This window comes from Centropristis striata, chromosome 11, assembly GCF_030273125.1.
Source record: "Centropristis striata isolate RG_2023a ecotype Rhode Island chromosome 11, C.striata_1.0, whole genome shotgun sequence".
NCBI classification, from domain to species: domain Eukaryota; kingdom Metazoa; phylum Chordata; class Actinopteri; order Perciformes; family Serranidae; genus Centropristis; species Centropristis striata.
Window position 1 is genome coordinate 3,905,253 of NC_081527.1, and position 18,423 is coordinate 3,923,675.

Below are 18,423 nucleotides of genomic sequence, written 5' to 3' on the forward strand. Positions count from 1 at the left end.
TGTTAGACAGGATTTACCATGTATGTACACATCTGCACACACACTTTACACTCTGATTGTAAAGCATGTTTTGTCATTTCATTGCTGCTTGCTGATCATCACATGCGTTCACAGAAACACTTGTGTACGACACACAATGAGTGTTCAATTTGCTCGATTTCTCTAATGTGGCCTGCAGAGCTGCCAATGCATTAAGCAGCATCACTGCCACTAATGTGTTATCCAGATCAGGACACGGGAGGCGATGTCAGGGAACACGCTTTTACATCCAAGTCCACATCCGCTACAAGAGAGGCAATCGACTGGGAGACGGAGATGAAGGTTCAGCTGAGTACGGCAGGTGCTGATGTGGACGACCGGAGGATGGAAACACAGACTGTATATAAATAATAGACGTAGTCACGGTGACGTCACCAGTTGGTTCGTGGCCCGTTGGAAGCATCAGTTCAGCGTTACACTCATCTCCATCTTGTTTCCGATACGGGGAGCAGACTAATATCTGGACTGTGGAGGAGGAGAGGGATCTGATCACTGACTACAGCCTCTCTACACCTCAACCTGACTGACTCATGTTAGCATTAACTGGAGCATTAACTGGGATGTTAGTTTAAATGTTGGTTACTGACCTCAGAAAACTGAGCAGCGACTCCTTGGAGTGTCTGTTAGTCCAACCAAACACTGAACAAAACATTTAATGAACAAAACGTTCAAATAAACTGTAATTAAGTGAAAATACAGTGAAAGGGTCAAAGTTATGAGACCAAACCGCTAAATGTCCTTTTTTTATATCTATATAACGTTATATATAACTTTATTGACACGTTGCCGTGGATACGCTCTGCTTCTCTCCTGATGACGGCTCGCCTTGTTAGCCACCTGTCAATCAAAGGTAGCCCCGCCCCAAATCATACGATTCTTTATCTTCTATTTTCTTCTAAATGGGGCCATTATTTACACTATTAACATCAGATTGTCTTGAAGAAGATTTTTACGAGTGATTGAGACCATAGTGTTGCTTAAAAAACATTCTGAGGTAATAAATCAAGTGAGAAGTTTTCAAATTTTGCATTGAAATTAATGGACAGATTTTTTTGCAGCCAAACTTAGCACCCCCTGCTGGAATTTTCGGTAGAATGCAGCTTAAGGCACTTCCTGGTTTGCCTCCCTGCTCTGACCCGGAGGTTGCCGCCTGATCCAGATTTCCGCTAAAGGGCATTTTTTTGATCGGACTTGACCCTTCGCTAAGTCCTGTCCCCTTTTGGTAACTGTTCGACTACTGGCATGATTTTGCAGCCATCATGTCTTGGTGTGTTTTCATCCATCTATTTATGCGCCTAAAACAGTGCAGTAATTTCAAAGACGACTGCAAAAATGTTTTTTACGGTTGCCATTGGAAACAGAAAGTGTGTTTCCAACAGTGGTGGAAGAAGTATTCAGATCCTTTACTTAAGTAAACTCGCCGCAACGCCCCTAATTTGAATACGAGCCGTCCGGAGCGGACTTTTGTCTGGACTTTTTTCGTCCCTGTAGAAGAGCAGGGTCTTTTTTCTCCCCTGAAAAAATCCTGGTTGCTGATTGGATAGAACGCTAAGCAGGATGTGACGTAGTACTCGACGCCACAACAACAGGCGCCATTTGTAAAAGCCGGCAAAGCAGTGTTGCCAACTTAGCCACTTTTTGCTATAATTGTCAGCTTTTCGGCTCTTCTTAATGAGCTGAGGGGGCCGGCGGCTCGTTAAGAAGAGTAAGAACAGGATGAAGCGGCCCAGTCCTCCTGCAGCAGTCTCTCCCAGCTGCAGAGCCAGAGGGGATGTTATCCCCTTAGCGTCCAGTCTGCAAGTTGCTAACAGGCTAACAGTTAGCTCTGTAGCAGTACAGTGTGTATGTGCTGCTGCTGCAGGAGGTGCTCACTTAGCGATCTCTGTTTGTTTACAACAAGCACCAGACACTCTGTGCACAGTTAGTGATGCTGGTTAATTCACCATCACGATGTTTATGATCAGTGAAGACGCTGTGCATAATTAGCCATGCTGCTTTGTTTATGATCAACTGCTGAAGTTGTGCACAGTTAGCAGCCATAGTTGAGTCTCCCGTGTTTAATCCGTCTCGACGATTGAAAACCAAACGTCACCTCCAGAGTCTCTCAATCCCTCTGGAGGCCTTTTTGTAGTGGAGACACGCAGAGTGAGCGGACATTAGAGAGGGCGTGGCCTGAGACTTTCCCAGCAGCCACTCTTCCCCCTAAAGGAAACACGGCTAATGTTAATGCTGAACCCCCCCAACCTCACACAACTTGTTACTAGTTTGACCCAGAGCTGCTGCTGGCCAACGGCCTGTCGCCTGGAGTTTGTTTTTGCTTGTTCTTGAGGTGCAACAACAAGAAAAAAGGTTCTTTCTGGCCAGGATATTTCATACTTCACCAGAAACTCCACAGCAGAGTTCCTGGGAAGTCGTCGCAGGATCCTCCCACTGCAACACATGTCTCATTTAAATTCAAATTTCTGAAGAATCATTCTTGGACACCACACAAGAACAAAGTTCTGCCCAGATGATGTGTCAAGAACTTGCAGAATTTGCAAGAACAAAATAACGTCATCTGTTCTTGCAGCCCTGGGAGAGAAAACAGATCTCTGTTCTTGCGGACTATGTATTAGCCTTTAGCCGCTAACTGAAGGGTTAGCTGGCCGCTGTCCTTCTGGTGAGGTCTTTAGTGGCCTCATTTCAGGCCTGATAACATTTTTTAACAAGAGAGTGCAAGGGCGAGGAATGATGAAACAAACACAATTGTTTTTTGTGAGCCAACTCCTAATGGTTGCGTAATAGTAGCAGATTAAAAAAAACATTAGCATTCATTAGCATTTTCATTTGCGATTGGTTCTAAATTTGGTTAAAATTTGTGATACATTTGAATGGAAATCTGGCAAACGTGACCGCAAGTTACATAAAAAACTTAAGTTACGTTCAAAAGCCAGCTTCATGAACTTACATAAACAAGGTCAGTCAGATATTTCTAAGGAATTAACAGCAAAATATCTGGAATAAAAGTTCTGAAATATAAGAGCGAAGGAGACAGAAATGAATATAATTTGCATTTGAAAGTCTTCAATTGCCTTTCAATTGATGGTTTACCGTTTACAATGTGTCCTTGAATAGCTGCTAATATCATTGTTTGATTTCAGACAAATTGCTTCTTCACTGCAAAAAAAGGGAGTCTAAAAACAAGATAAAAACATTAAATCTGAGGGAAATTATCTTGCTGCATGGACAGATAATTGTGAAGGAAGAGGACATTAAAATTGATGGAAAACTTATGCAGGGGCAAAAATGTTCTTGTCCAGCAGGGTAAGTGAATATATTGTTTATGTGACGTCCTGGCCTAGGTGGTAACCTGAACGCAACATAAAATGCTCTCCTGTTTTCCAACTCCCAGAGAAGAATGTGACCAGAGTTGCAGTCCAACACAAATTTATTTTTAACACAACAGGTAGTTTCTCGTCAGGGTGAGCACGGCCAAAACAACAAACAAAATAACTTTTAACTTACCTAACCACTAATAAAAAGGATCAAAGGAAACACAAGGATCTGGCTCCCTAACACAAAACAGGAGAAAGGTTCCCAAACAAAAAGCTACTCAGCCCTACCTACCAGAACAGAACTACAACAAGAGGTTTCTTTGTTCCAAACAGATTCAACACTTCATAACAATCGTGTTTAGTAAAACACAATATGGTCAGCAGACGTCCTTTTAACCCCGTGTAGTCTCCAAAAGCTCCAAATAATCCAGACTTGTTGACTCCATCCAGACTAGAAAACAAAGCAGCGTGGAGCCCTACTGTAAATTTACCTCTAAAATGACCAAAAAAAGACACAAAATGACCAAAAAAAGACACAAAAAGACCAAAATAGACACAAAATGAGAAGAGAGAATGACCACACACAAAAAACCCACACAGAAAGACACAAAATAACTAAAAAAAGACAAAACAAAAGATACACAAAAAAGACTAAAAAAGACACATAATTACTAAAAAAAGACACAAAATGACTAAAAAATGAAACAAAAAGACCAAAAAAGACACAAAATGACAAAAAAAGACTAAATGAGAAGACAGAATGACAAAAAAAAATACCAAAGACACAAAAATACACAAAATGACTAAAAAAAAGACTCAAAAGGACCAAAAAAGACACAAAATAATCCAGACTTGTTGCCTCCATCCAGACTAGAAAACAAAGCAGCGTGGAGCCCTACTGTAAATTTACCTCTAAAGTTCTGGCTGTAAACTCCATGAGGCCAGTTTCAGTTTGATGATGATATACCAAGTAAAACTGGAGACAAGCTCAAATAGATTTAGTATCAAATGATAGAACTGGATGGAACCCTCTTATATGTTAGATTTGACACCTTTGTTCACATTTGAAACATTTACAATTCTTTATTGAGCATGATAGTGTTTTGGAAATAAAAATGTTTCAGCATTTTATTCAACAAGTCTACGGCCTGGCGCCTTAAACTAAAAAATTTTGCCAATTTCAAGTTGAGTTTTGCGTTGCTGCATTCTGACAAAATCATATTAATAAATGCTCATCACTATTAGTAATGTTAGTAGGCTAATTTAGTTAGTAATTTCATTTTAAGGTTGAAAATAAGGTCTGTGGCTCCATTACGACATTTTTTCTCTTTGGAAAATTGTGGCCCCCTGCAGCATTTAAGTTGCCCATCCCTGGTCTAAGCGCTAGAAAAAGACCTGAATGCTGTACAGGGCTAATTAGGATCGCTAACGTAGAATTGGACGGTGGATGTTCTAGGGAGGAGCTTAATAGAAACATAATGTATTTGTATACACACCACATTCTCTTGAGATCAGTTTGAGCTTCTCATATTCGTTTCATTCTGTGATCATTTGTTTCTGAATTACTTCCCCTAAGGGACCTTTAGGAGCAAGAAATAAGCTAAAAAGAGACAAGACATCACTAGGACAAAGGAGGTTGAGTTGAGAAAACCATTTTGGTTATTTTGATGGAGAATTCTCCTTTGTTTGGACATTCTTGTCTCTTTTTTTAGCTGATCTCTTGCTCCTAAGGGTCCTTTAAGAGATGTAATTCAGAAACAAACGATCACAGAATGAAACGAATATGAGAAGCTCAAACTGATCTCAAGAGGCGAGATTCAACAGCACAAGAGCAACTCATTTTTCCTACGGGCACCTGAAGGTACAGTGGGCTGTGATCAGTGAGGAGGTGGCTGGAGGTGAGACAGCAGAGAAAAAGAGAAAGAGAGAAAGAGAGAGAGAGAGAGAGAGAGAGGGAGGAGGAGAAGGGCAGCTGCTGACCAGAGTTATTACTCTCTGAAGCTGTTCTCTCTGTCTTCTTGGCCCGGGAAGAGTTTTTCCTTAAAAAGAGAAGAGTGAAGCTGTGTGTGTGTGTGTGTGTGTGATGGAGAGGGGGGGTTCTGGTCTCTCTTAAAAGTGTGACTCATAGAATAGGAATGACCTCCCTCCCAAATAAGAGTAAACCACTCTCTGCCTCTCACTGTTCCCCCTTTTCTCTTTCTCACACACACACTCTCTCTCTCTCTTTCACTCTTTAATTTTTTTCTTCATTTCTTTCACATGGACTGAAAGAGTAATTCAGTCTGAGGGGATTTCTGTATAATCACTTCCAGAATCACAAACAGCTCGATTCTCGCTACAACTTTTCTCTCAATGTTCCACGGAAAAGACACAAAGAACGATTAACGTCACATGCAGATGTGCACAAAAACAAAAGACAAGACGACAATAAAAACATAAAAGCAAAGCACATGCATGCATTTGCACAGATCTGATGCATGCTCTTTCTATCTGCAGCATGCACTCATATGACTGTCTATTGTGTATTTATGGGAGGGAGACAGCTCAGACAGATGTTTTCCAGTGCAGCTCCTGAATCTGAAATGCTATATTTAAGCATAAAACAAACAGGATATTGCATTTAGTATGATAAGCTAACATGTACTCCCCCTTTTTCCCTTTGCTTCTTTCTCTCTCTTGTCGTTCTTTCCTCCAGATGTGATTTCTGTTCAGACAAGGCAGCTGGGACTCGTTACCCCAGTGCATCACACACACACACACACACACATTTCATGAACACGTATGGTCAAGTCCATGTGCAAAAGTTATGTCACTAGCAGTGAATTTCGGTGGAAAAAGGTTGTGCTGAGGTCTGAGAGTAAGATGGGAGTGAGACCTTCAATCGCTCGGGCTTCAGAAAACAGGAGGGAGGAAATTAGGTCTCAGGAAAACTTCAGAGGAGCCAAGATACATTTCTGAGGAACAGTCCCCACACACTCACACACACACACACACACACACACACACACACACACATGCATAAACACAGAGCCACATATGCAAAAATCACATCCATATACATGCACTCCTGCTGTAAATCATGCAGAAATATGCATCACGGTGCAAGAGGGCACACCCATGCACATGCACAAACAAACACACAAACACACACAAGCAGGGACTGTGGAATGCTCTGATAGGTTCAGTTCTGGCTCCAGATCTTCATAAATTACTAAGATACAGGAAGAGATGTAGCAAATCGTGCAAACACGTTTAGTGCAATGCAGACTGAGAAGAATGCACACAGCGAAAAAGATCAAAAACGGTTCAATGGCTCCAGATCAGGACCGGAGGAAAAAAAGTAATTCAAACAGAGACAGTTCCAGTGAAATCCTGCTGCAGACTGAGTGTGAAGGTTTAATATGAAACATGTGTGTCATTGAGACGTTACAGTTAACGCTCAGGTCCGTTCTTACAACACAAGACACACTGATAAACTTCATCTGCTACACATTCAGTTTTATTTTGCTTACAGAGGTTCCATACAGCAGGAATGATCATATTCATCTAGTTTAATTATCTTCATCCCTCAATCATTTTAACTCTATGGAGTCTTAAAGGGCTATTTTGTCCATCTTTGAATCCTTTTCATGTCTTTTTTGGTCCTTGGTGTCTGTTGTTGTGTCTTTTTTGGTTATTTTGTGTCTTTTTTTTTGTCATTTTGTCTTTTTTGTTCATTTGCGTCTTTTATGTGTCTTCTTTGGTCATTTTGTGTCTGTTGTGTCTTTTTCAGTTATTTTGTGTCTTTTTCTTGGTAATTTTGTGTCATTTTTTGTCATTTTTATGTCTTCTGTGGGTTTTTTTGTTATTCTGTCTTCTCATATTGTGTCTTTTTTTTAGTCATTTTGTGTCTTTTTTTAAGACTGAAAGCTTACCTGTTAAATCAAAACTCCTAATAGTTTCTTTTCCAGTCTAGTTGTCATTGGATCATTATCTCTTATTCATGCTCATACACTCAAATACTATTATTTTACCATTATACACACCCATGTTTTTATTGCTTTCTTTTTTGTTGTTATTTGTTGTTGCTTTCTCTTGGACTTTTTTGTATATTTCTTGGGAAGGTGCTTTATATAAACCCATATAGTGTTTTTTAACCTCTCCCGCATTTACTATTCTTGTTTCATTTCTGTTTTTTGTATTTGTCCTTTCCTATGGTGCAAATAAATAAATACAAATACAAATGGAGGAGAAGAAAATGTAGCATTTCCATGTACTGTTTATTATTATTTTTTACATCTGAAGTGAACGATGCAGCAAAAAAGATGTTTATACTGACTCATAACTGGCCCCTGAAGGAGGAATTCTAACTTCTCATGCCCCACTTCAACAGGGAGGTCAGAGGTCAGGCTGTGTTGCTCAGGGGCACGTTAGCAGGCAGATACTTGTTGATACAGTAGGTTTGACTCTGGACTTGTATTTAAAGGAGTCTGCTGCGTAAACTGTCACTATACTTCATCTAGTAATTAAAGAATAAATCAGGTTTATTTGACAGCCTAGGTCTTTATTAGTGGTCATTATCATATTTTTACTCACTGAGCTAATTGCTAAGGGGACATGATGACATCACTAGATGACAGCGTTGTATGACAGGTTGTAAACACACCCCCAAATATTATATGCCATATCAATTACACTGCTGTTTTTTTTTGTTTTGCTCCTTTGTACTTAAGCACGGGGAAGCAACTTGCATGCTAGTGATGTTAGTGCTTACATGCTGATGTTGAGCAGTAGAGGTAACTGTTAGAGCCATTTTGTATATTGTGGAAAAGCTGATAAATAATTCAGATTAGTAGTTCATAGTTCATAGTTCTTTATTAAGGTTGTAGGAATGCCTATTGGTTCGTAGGAATTGCACTCTTCTTATTGGCTGAGACGTGTGTCACGTCATAATTGCTTACTTTGTTTTTAATTAGGATTATGGAGACGAGGAGAGCACACTAGTTTTTGACCGTGCTCATAATTATTATTATTTTGGATTGCTGCAGTTTATTGTTTGTAATGCTCAAACGAAAGGTTTTCAATAAACCATAAGAAAGAAACTGTGGGATTTTTTCGGCTTAAGACACGCGTCAACTACATCCTCACGCTCTATAATTGAAGTGTGCGTTTTAAGTAAAACTAGACGGAGCCACACTAACAGTAACGATCACTTGAGGCAAGTAAAATGAGGTTTTGCAAATGGGAGCACATTGCATTCACTGGATAAAAATTAAATAGACACCTGATCTTGTTATTATAAGATCAGGATCTCGTAATTACAAGATCTTTTCTCGTAATAGCGAGGTGTCTAATTTTTTTATATCCAGTGAATGCAATGTGCTCCCATAGTACTGAGTACCTTAGAAATAATATATTTCTGGATTAAAGGTGCAATTCGTATTTACTGACCACATTCTTCAAATAAAGGTGGCAGTATTTTACTTAGCGCAAGTAATGGAGGATTCACTAAATGGAGCGATGACACAGTTTAAGATTGTTTACAGTTAGAGATGCAAATAACTTGTAATGTCTTCAAAAATGTACAGTGAACCTTTCAAACTAAGATTAAGACCTACATTCAAACTGTCCTGCATGTCAGAGCCTGCTGCAGAACTTTCTTGCATAGCTTTAGTCCAGCTGATCAGTTGTTCAGATCTCAGTGTGATCCAACAACTGGCTGTGGGGTTTGTGCGATGCGACCTGTTAAGCTAGGTCGGGAATGTTATCAGGCTGCCTCTCCAACATCACTAAAGGTGTTTCCACTGAGTACCTGTTGGGAAGCAGCTGAGTGTTTTGGCTCCGCCCACCAGTTAGTTCCCCTCTGTCTCTGTTCCCATACAGGTTCTTCTGTAGCGGCTAACCAACAGAGTCCGAATGTGAGAACTTAGAGACTTTTTCACTATATTTAGCGACTATTCAGACCCTATAGATCATGGGTCTCAAACTTGTGGCCCGCGGGCCAATTGTGGCCCTCATGACGATATTTTGTGGCCCCCACCTTGATATGAAAGTTTAATGTGAGTTTTATATGAATGACACTTTACCGTGTTGTGTGTGGAAGGTCCCTTTATTTACTGTTTTTTGGTAATTTTGTGTGTTTTTTAAATCATTTTGTGTCTTTTTGGGTAATTTTGTGTCTTTTCGTAAAAAATAATTTGTGTCTTTTTTAGTAATTTTGTGTCTTTTTTAAATAATTTTGTGTCTTTTTTGTAATTTTGTGTCTTTTTTTGTAATTTTGTGTCTCTTTTAGTAATTTTGTGTCTTTTAAAAAAATAATTTTGTGTTTTGTTGAATAATTTTGTGTCTTTTTTGGTAATTTTGTGTCTTTTCATAAAAAATAATTTTGTGTCTTTTTTTAGTAATTCTGTGTCTTTTTTGTAATTTTGTGTCTTTTTTAAATAATTTTGTGTCTTTTTTGTAATTTTGTGTCTTTTTTGTAATTTTGTGTCTTTTTTTGTAATTTTGTGTCTTTTTTGTAATTTTGTGTCTTTTTTTGGTAATTTTGTGTCTTTTTTAAATAATTTTGTGTTTTTTTGAATAATTTTGTGTCTTTTTTGGTAATTTTGTGTCTTTTTTAAAATCATTTTGTGGCTTTTTTTTTTTTTTGTAATTTTGTGTCTTTTTTTGGTCATTCTGATACTGCCTCCAGCGACCCCCAGGTAATTTGAGTTTGAGACCCCTGCTCTAGAGACTCTTTTTCATAAAAGCAACTAGCGACATGTCCAGCACCTTTATCTGGTGTTATTGGAGACTTTTTGACACTTGTTCTTATTCTTCTTAACAAGCAGCGGGTGCTGCCGGCGGCCCCTCCCGCATCCCAAAGCACTCACAAGTGTTGATAAAATAAAAATCAAATATTTAGTCGTTTAGAGAGTTGTCGTGTAAACAGCCTAAACTACTGCCGACTGCTGAACTGTTAACGGTGTAGCTGCGTCTTCTTCTTTTTCCTCTGTTATAGAAAATTATATTATAGAAAAGACTGGACGTTGCAGTGACTCACTAAATAAAGCCTCTCCAGCCACAAGTGGTACTACAGAAAAAGATGCTATTGGGCTAAAATCACATTAAAGTCATGCTTAATTATCCATTTCTTTTTTTCTTTTTCTTTTTTTTGGCCGCCCACCCCCAACTTTTGGAGGACAATTTTATTTTTATTTACAGAACAAGAAAAGGTCAAACAACTTAAACAGAAAATAAGGTAAAAAATAATCAAAATAAAAAGTAGATATTTACAACACCAGGTGTTGTTAACATTGATTTCTGATGGTTTGTGTGTGTGTGAGTGTGTAAGTGTGCATGTACTTTGTATATATATATATATATATATATATATATATATATATATATATATATATATATATATATATATATATATATATATATATAAGTGCTATATTATTCAGGGAGAAAAACAGGTGTATTGTAAAGTTCTGTGGACTTGGGATCAGGCGTTTGTAGAGGTGAATTTCTAAATAAATGTAGACCAAGTTTTGTTAATATGTTGTGAGTAATTGGTGCTGACATTTTTTCCATTGAGATTTGATCTATTAACAAATTAAATCATCCATTTCTTTGGTCGTTGTGTACTGTACTACTTGTGTTTTTGCGGAGAAAAGTACAAAAGAGAGCAGAGACGTTTCGGTGTAGCTTCTTTTATTGAAGGAGCTCTTACAACACGACTGAGGTCTTGTATCCTCAGGTAAAATTATCTTCTTTAACAACATGGGTAGAGGCTGATACACTGAGACTAATAGCACCACAGATAATAACAACAACAGCACAGTGACTCTGGGCCACTGAGGACAACAAACTGAAAGTGTGAAAAAGGACAGATGAGGCAACAAACAGGCTGCGTTCTGTGGGTGTGAGGGGTTTTTACAGCAAGAGTCCCATTAAGTTTCTTTTCCAGTCTTCAACCATGACAGATGTTTTCCTACCTCACTGAAGCACGGAGGTGTGTGTGTATGTATGTTCTTGTTCTTCCCACATAGTGAGGACCGGAACACGTTTTTGAACCAACAGAGTGAGGACATTTTTGCAAAGTGAGGACATTTCGGCCGGTCCTTTGAGATTTCAGACTTTGTTTTAAAGGTTCACGTTACAATTAGGTTTATGTTTAAAAAAAGATAATTAACTCACTGAAACTGTATAGTGTGGTTACAAAACTAACTAAAATTACAGTGAAAATGTCCTTCGTTTTCGTCTTTGTCAACTTTTTTCATACATAATGAAGATGGATAAGACAAAGGAAATAAAGGCAAATTTTCCTGTGTCCTCTTTTAATCTCTCACCCAACAAATACCCCATAAAAAACTAAAACTAGTAAAAATTAAGGCTAAAACTAATGAAAAATCCAAAATGATTATAACCTTTGCAAGGGAATTCACCATTCCAATGAGGGTCCTCACAACGATAGAAGTACAAGAATGTGTGTGTGTGTGTGTGTGTGTATTCTTGTACTTCCTACATAGTGAGGACCGGAACACGTTTTTAACCAACAGAGTGAGGACATTTTTGCAAAGTGAGGACATTTCAGCCGGTCCTTTGAGATTTGGAGGGTCCTCACAAAGATAGAAGTACAAGAATGTGTGTGTGTGTGTGTGTGTGTGTGTGTGTGTGTGTTTGACAGAGGCAGAACAGGTTTCTGTCATTCTGTCATTTGAACCAGTGACCCCAGCACAACTGTTTATGGAACAATCACCCAAGGCTACACATAAAAAATCACCTCCATACACATACATGTGATTGATGGACACACACACACACACACACACACACACGTACACACACACATGTGGGGTCCAGCTGTGGCGTCCTCATTACTACCAGGTGAAGGGATGGTGGATTGTTTGGGACTCTGCCTGATGTCATGTCCTGTTTCTCTGTCCGTCTGGTGATCTAAAAGAGCTTTCAAGTAATGTCGGGTGTGAGTTTTCACAGAGTCAGGTAATAATTATTCCGACTGACCTTTTAAATGTGCTTTATTTGGGCAAAACCGTAAATAAAGTTGACTGGCCAATCATGCAACAGCCTTTCAGGTTAACAATCATTTAGGTTCAACAAACATTCAGCAAAGAATTTGTATGTTTTCAATCAACGGCTGCGGTTGGTTGGTCGGTTCGCTTACATTGTAAAAATCGTGACACCACAAATCCGACACCACTTGAAAGAGTGGTAAGAGCTACAAGAATTAGTCCACATTAAACTCTACACACACAAGTCCTTCTAATGTCGGGAGCTCCGGTCCTGGAGAGACACACAGCAGAGTTTTGGGGTCCAGACTAGCTGAAAGTGATGCAGGATACCTGAGTTCAGATCAGCTCGATGCATTTAAAAGCTAGAGATTTATTTAGTTGTGGCCGTTGCTGATGGCTCTCCAGGACCGGAGCTACCTCGCTCCATGTGGGACTTTTTTACCCTGAACTTTGCCTCCAGGCAGCAGTTGCTTCCAGTTGCGTACTGTCACAAAGAGCTCTCAGACTCTGATATTGTTTAGTTAGCACCATCACTAGGGTTCTCTTAATGATCCCAGCATAAGAGGATCATTAGACGGATTATTTCCAGAGGTGGAAAATGTACACAGCCTGAGATAATCTGCCTCGGAGGCGTTGTAGAACCTGATAATGTAAAAAATTCCCGATAATGTAATAAAAATCTGCACTTGAGTCCATTGAAAATGTAATAAAACCTGATAATGTAATAAAGTGTAACATTAACCAACAGGTCAAAGTTGAATGTTTATTAACTTTTGACCCGTATCACTGGAACCCTTGGGCCAATCCCAGCTCAATGCATCCTCAATGGGTTTTTTCGGCCATATTGGATTTTCCGCCATCTTTGATTTGATCAAAAACCTTCCATTAATGTTATACTTTATTACATTATCGGGAAGTTATTACATTATCAGGTTTTATCACATTTTCAATGGACTCAAGTGCAGATTTTTATTAAATTATCGGGAATTTCAAAATCAGGTTCTACAGGCGTGATTCAGGGTAAAAATGTCTCGGGGCGATTTCATCAAGACATTTACATTTTTTTCTGCCAGACAGTCATTTGTCATTTGGTGACATTTTTTTTAACACAGTGTATGGTAAAAGAGTGAATATTCATATTGGGACTAAAAATCTAAAGCGTGTTGGTCCTGTTGGCGTCCCTCAGGGCGTGGACAGGGACACCCTGCGGGAGACGGTTTGGTGGAAGACGCCGCGGAGCAGCGAGGCGTAGTCCGGGAGACGGAAGAGGTGGCGCTGGCCGTAGGTGATGTCGTCGGGCCGGCCCCGGCTCACCAGCGTGCGCAGGTTGGCCTCGTTGACTTGGCTGCCGACGGAGATGACGAAGAGCTCGATGCCGGCGTCCGCCACCTCGCGGACGCGCGTCTCCAGCAGCGCCCTGGTGACGGCCTGGGAGCGGCCGTCGGAGAACAGAACCAGCTTCCTCTTGCCTCCCGACGCGTCTCCGCGGCCTCGTAGGTTCTTGATGGCGAAGTCCATGGCCTCCAGCACGTTGGTGCCGTCGTTCTGGAAGGCGGCCTCCTCCGTGTGGTGCAGCAGCAGCGTCAGGTTGTTGGTGAGCGCCTGCTCCATGCGGGCGCTGCGGCTGTACTGGGCCAGACCCACCCGCACGTTGACGCCACGCTTCCTCTCGCCGGTCAGCAAACGCTCGGCCACGTTGCGGACGAAGGTTTTGCTGGTGTCGAAGTTCTTCTGGCCGACGCTGGCCGAGCTGTCCATCATCATCAGGACATCGGCGCTTTCAGTGAAAGAGACTGAAACACACAGAAAACATCTGATCAATAACTGCTTCCTGTTTCCTGAAGAGCTGGGTCTTCAGGAGTTGATTTTTTATTTTTATTTTTTCTCTACCTTTAAAAAACTCTTCAGAGAGCATCTTCTTTCCTAGCACCACACCATAATTCTCCTCCTTAAAGAATCCTCTCTACCACTTATTGATGCACTAATAGCTCTTACTGCACTTTACCTTGATTGTTTGCTTTTACTCTTCCTGTAAGTCGCTTTGGATAAAAGCGTCTGCTAAATGACTAAATGTAAATGTCCCGTGACTCTCGTTTTTATTTTTATTTCAGTCAAGAAAAATGTTTTTTCAATTCTAGTTTTCGTTATTTCGTTAGTCTTCGTTAACTCTAATAACCTTGATGACAACTTAGTTTTCTTTAAGTTTATCTGCCTTCATATTGAGAAAAACAATCCAGTTCCAAGATTGTTTCACTTCTCATTTACTTTTCATTTCATTTATATCTTAATCATATCAGATTATTTCAAAAATATTTTAAACTTGCAGTATAATAATGTAAACATGTAAAACAGCAAACGGTGGTCTGACTACATGTTTATTGTTTATTGATTTATTTGTATCCCCATTAGCTGCAGATATTCTTCCTGGGGTTCAACACATAATATACAACTTAAATTAAAACAAACTTAAAGAATTAACAATGGGAATAGTGAAGCAAAAAACCCAAAAGAAAATCAAAAATAAAACCAAGAATATAAAAGATAGTGAAGCTTCAAAATCAGGATCTTTAATACATTCTACATGATTCTATTTTAGAATTTTATTCTACAACTTTATGTTTAATATCCATTAATTAAAGATAGATTTCCTACATAGTTTAACACATTATAGCTATATTCATTACGTAGTAGTTAATACACCTTACTAACATATTATTCTATATTTTTAATAGTAAATTAACAGTAATAATTTCCACATATATCCATTTAGGATTATTTCATCTTTACATTTAATATCCATTACTTAAAGCTAGATCTTATATATAATATAATACTATATAGCTGAGTGTATTACATAGTAGTTAGTATTCTTTACTATTCTGTAAACCTACATGTAAAACTACATGTAAAACTACTATTATTTAAGAAAGAAAAACAGACTTACTGGCACATTTGTAGTCTGGGCACCTCTTTTCTGAAAGAGAAAATGACAGTTAGGAGAGTTAGGAGTCAGTTTATCTGGAGCTCATACTAATGATTCACTGGAGGGAAATTAAGCAACGTTTGTACTTATGTGTGCATGTTTACCGAGACAGATTCTGGACGTGAGGTTCTGCAGGAAAGTGTCATCCAGCAGCTCGGCAGCATTGTCCAGGATGAAAGAAAAGCCTGGTTTAGGGTCACTCTTACAAACCAGTTCACCGAGCTGCTCCTGGTTGGGAACACGGCCCGAGTAGTCCTTCACTCCCAGACCGCCCACCTGCAGACGGGAAGAGAGGGTTTTAGTCTAGACGTTTCTACACACTGTAAAAAAGGTGTTTAGTCTAAAACCAGATAAAACAGTAAATCTGAGGGAAATGATCTTGCTGCATGGACAAATAATTTACCTTGACAAGATTTCTTAAATTAAGATGATTAAATCTAGAAATAAGCATGTTGAACGCTTAAAATAAGAAATTAACTCTTAAAACAAGATAAATTATCCAACGCTTCTAAAAGTTCTTCTAAAGTTTTTTTTTATCTTGGTAAGAAACAAATCATTTGCAGTGCACTCTGCTCGGGCCAGTTCATCGCTTTAATTTTTCTCTCTTTTGTACATTTTTTTGTCTTTTTTGGTCATTTTGTGACCAAAAGAAGATGTAAAAAGACACAAAAAAAGAAACAAAAAGACCAAAAAAAAGACACAAAAAGATATGAAATGACCAAAAAAGAAACAAAAGATGCAAAATGACCAAAAAAGACATAAAAATTCAAAAAATCACCAAAAAAAAAAAAAGACACAAAAGATGTAAAATCACCCAAAAAAAGACACAAAAAGACAAAAAAAAACACCTAAAAAAGACACAAAAAGTTTTTTTAAAATCTTTGTAAGAAACAAATAATTGTCGGGCCAGTTCATCGCTGCTTGCAGCTTTAATTTTTTTAAATCTCTTTTGTGTCTTTTTTGTCTTTTTTAGTCATTTTGTGACCAAAAGAAGATACAAAAGAAGACAAAAAAGATGTAAAATCACCAAAAAAAAAGACACAAAAAGACCAAAAAAAGACACAAAAAACCACAAAAAGACAAAAAAACACAAAAAACTAAAAAAGACAAAAGGTTCTTTTTTTTATCTTGGTAAGAAACTAATAATCATCAGGTCACTCTGCTCGGGCCAGTTCATCACTGCTGGCAGCTTCAATTTATCTTGCTAACAAGAGATCAAGATAACAAGTCTTGAGTTAATTTCTTATTTCTTTATTTTAAGCGTTCAACATGCTTATTTCTAGATTTAACAATATAAATTTAAGGAATCTTGTCAAGGTAAATTATCTGTCCATGCAGCAAGATCATTTCCCTCAGATTTACTGTTTTATCTGTTTTTTTGCAGAGCACTATTTCATTTAAAGGGTCTACAGGTGTTAACTGGACTCACCCGGAGGCCTTTACCACAGAGAACGTTGAGGGGAACCTTGTCCCTGTCGATGTCGGAGCGTCCGTCTGTGAGAACGATCACCACTTTGTTCTCGTGTGTCATCAGTTTGATTGACTTGTCCAGAGCAAACTCTAGAGCCTCTCCGGTGTACGTGGCTTCAGCCAGCCACCTCAGGTCTCTCACCGCCCTGAACGAGCACACAGAGAACCAATCAGACTAGATTACAGTACAGGGAAGGACTGATATGTATTCTAACAACAGAGACTGGAGCATGGCAGAGATAAATCCATGCTGGAGTAAGACAGCAAGCTTGTAATCTATCTGTCCAAGAAGTAGCTGGATATTATTTAGTGTTTAAACAGAGTGTGAAGCAGTTGTTGGCCAAGAAATATAACCAGTATACGTCCACAGGAAACAGCCACATTAGAAAAGCAACACGTTTATGGGCTGAAATATGTGGCACCAGAAACTGAATTTGAATTATTTATATTTGAATTTGAATTGCTTAACTTGAATAATTGCATTAAAAAAACAGAATTTTAATCACATATTTTGATTTTGTATTGTTCAATTTGAATCATTGCATTGAAAAACTGAATCTGAATTGTAATTTGAAATTTGAGCAAGTAAGTAAATGTACTTATACCACACTGTGAAATTACTCCACTACAAGTAAAAGTCCTGCATTCAAAACTTACTGAAGTTAAAGTACAAAAGTATCAGCATCAAAATGTACTTATAAAGTATCAAAAGTAAAAGTACTTGTTATGCAGAATGAACCCACTTAGATTGTTTTATGTACTCTCAATATATTATTAGATTATTTGTATTGATGCCTTTATATAAACAGCATTCTAATTCTGTAAAGGTAGGACTGATTCTAACTACTTAATATTCTGTTATCAGGTTAAATCAAACAAAAAATGTCTATTCATGTTAGATTAATCATGCGTTTTATGTTAAATCTCGACCTGAAAAGTAACTAAAGCTTTCAGTTAAATGTAGTGGAGTAAAAAGTACAATAATTGCCTCAAGTAGAAGTATAAAGTTACATAAAATTACCTCAAAATTGTATTTAAATACAGTACTTGAGTAAATGTACTTAGCTACATTCCAGTATGAGTATGTAACCAGAATCTGAGCCAATAAAATCAAACCTGAGCAGCAATGGTGACAATGAATCATCACCATACTGAACACAGTCACAGAGAGGAAACTCACTGTTTAAACTCGGTGAGGCTACCAATGTTGCCGCTGCCTAGTCGGACAACTTCTTGGGCTTTGGATCCACTGTACTGGACCACACTCAGGCCGGAGTCATTGGTTGCAAACTGGAAAGAAAAGCATTGCATAGTGACCGTGTGTTTGGGACTGTGTGTGTGTGTGTGTGTGTGTGTGTGTGTGTGTGTGTGTGTGTGTGTGTGTGTGTGTGTGTGTTATGTCTGCAGGCATGTGTTTTCCTCTGTCAACATTTCTGCGTCCCACCCATCCTGACTAATTATATCCAAACTGGAAGAGGAGAGTCATTGGAGACACATAAAAGTAAGTTCCAAAACCCCAAGACAATCTCTTTTTCATTCACACTTTCTATTTCGAGGGCTGTTCTCAAGGCTGAATTTCACAACAAAACAGTTTTCACAACATTTTTGGGGTCATTTTGAA

The 18,423-nt window shown here is 38.7% G+C and overlaps 2 protein-coding genes across 2 annotated transcripts in view; one reads left to right on the forward strand and one right to left on the reverse strand.

The window, feature by feature from the left end:
• LOC131980453 (cysteine/serine-rich nuclear protein 1-like) overlaps nucleotides 1-18,423 on the forward strand; it is a 158,968-nt gene that overhangs the window by 46,817 nt on the left and 93,728 nt on the right. The gene's annotated exons all lie outside the window — the stretch shown is intronic.
• col6a1 (collagen, type VI, alpha 1) overlaps nucleotides 11,621-18,423 on the reverse strand; it is a 45,555-nt gene continuing 38,752 nt past the window's right edge. Inside the window, exons 31-35 of the mRNA XM_059344725.1 lie at nucleotides 17,983-18,092; nucleotides 16,762-16,948; nucleotides 15,437-15,608; nucleotides 15,294-15,323; nucleotides 11,621-14,142 (exon numbers count right to left, since the gene is read on the reverse strand). Coding sequence (XP_059200708.1) covers nucleotides 13,532-14,142; nucleotides 15,294-15,323; nucleotides 15,437-15,608; nucleotides 16,762-16,948; nucleotides 17,983-18,092 — 1,110 coding nt within the window. The 3' untranslated portion in view covers nucleotides 11,621-13,531. The remainder of the gene's footprint in view (nucleotides 14,143-15,293; nucleotides 15,324-15,436; nucleotides 15,609-16,761; nucleotides 16,949-17,982; nucleotides 18,093-18,423) is intronic.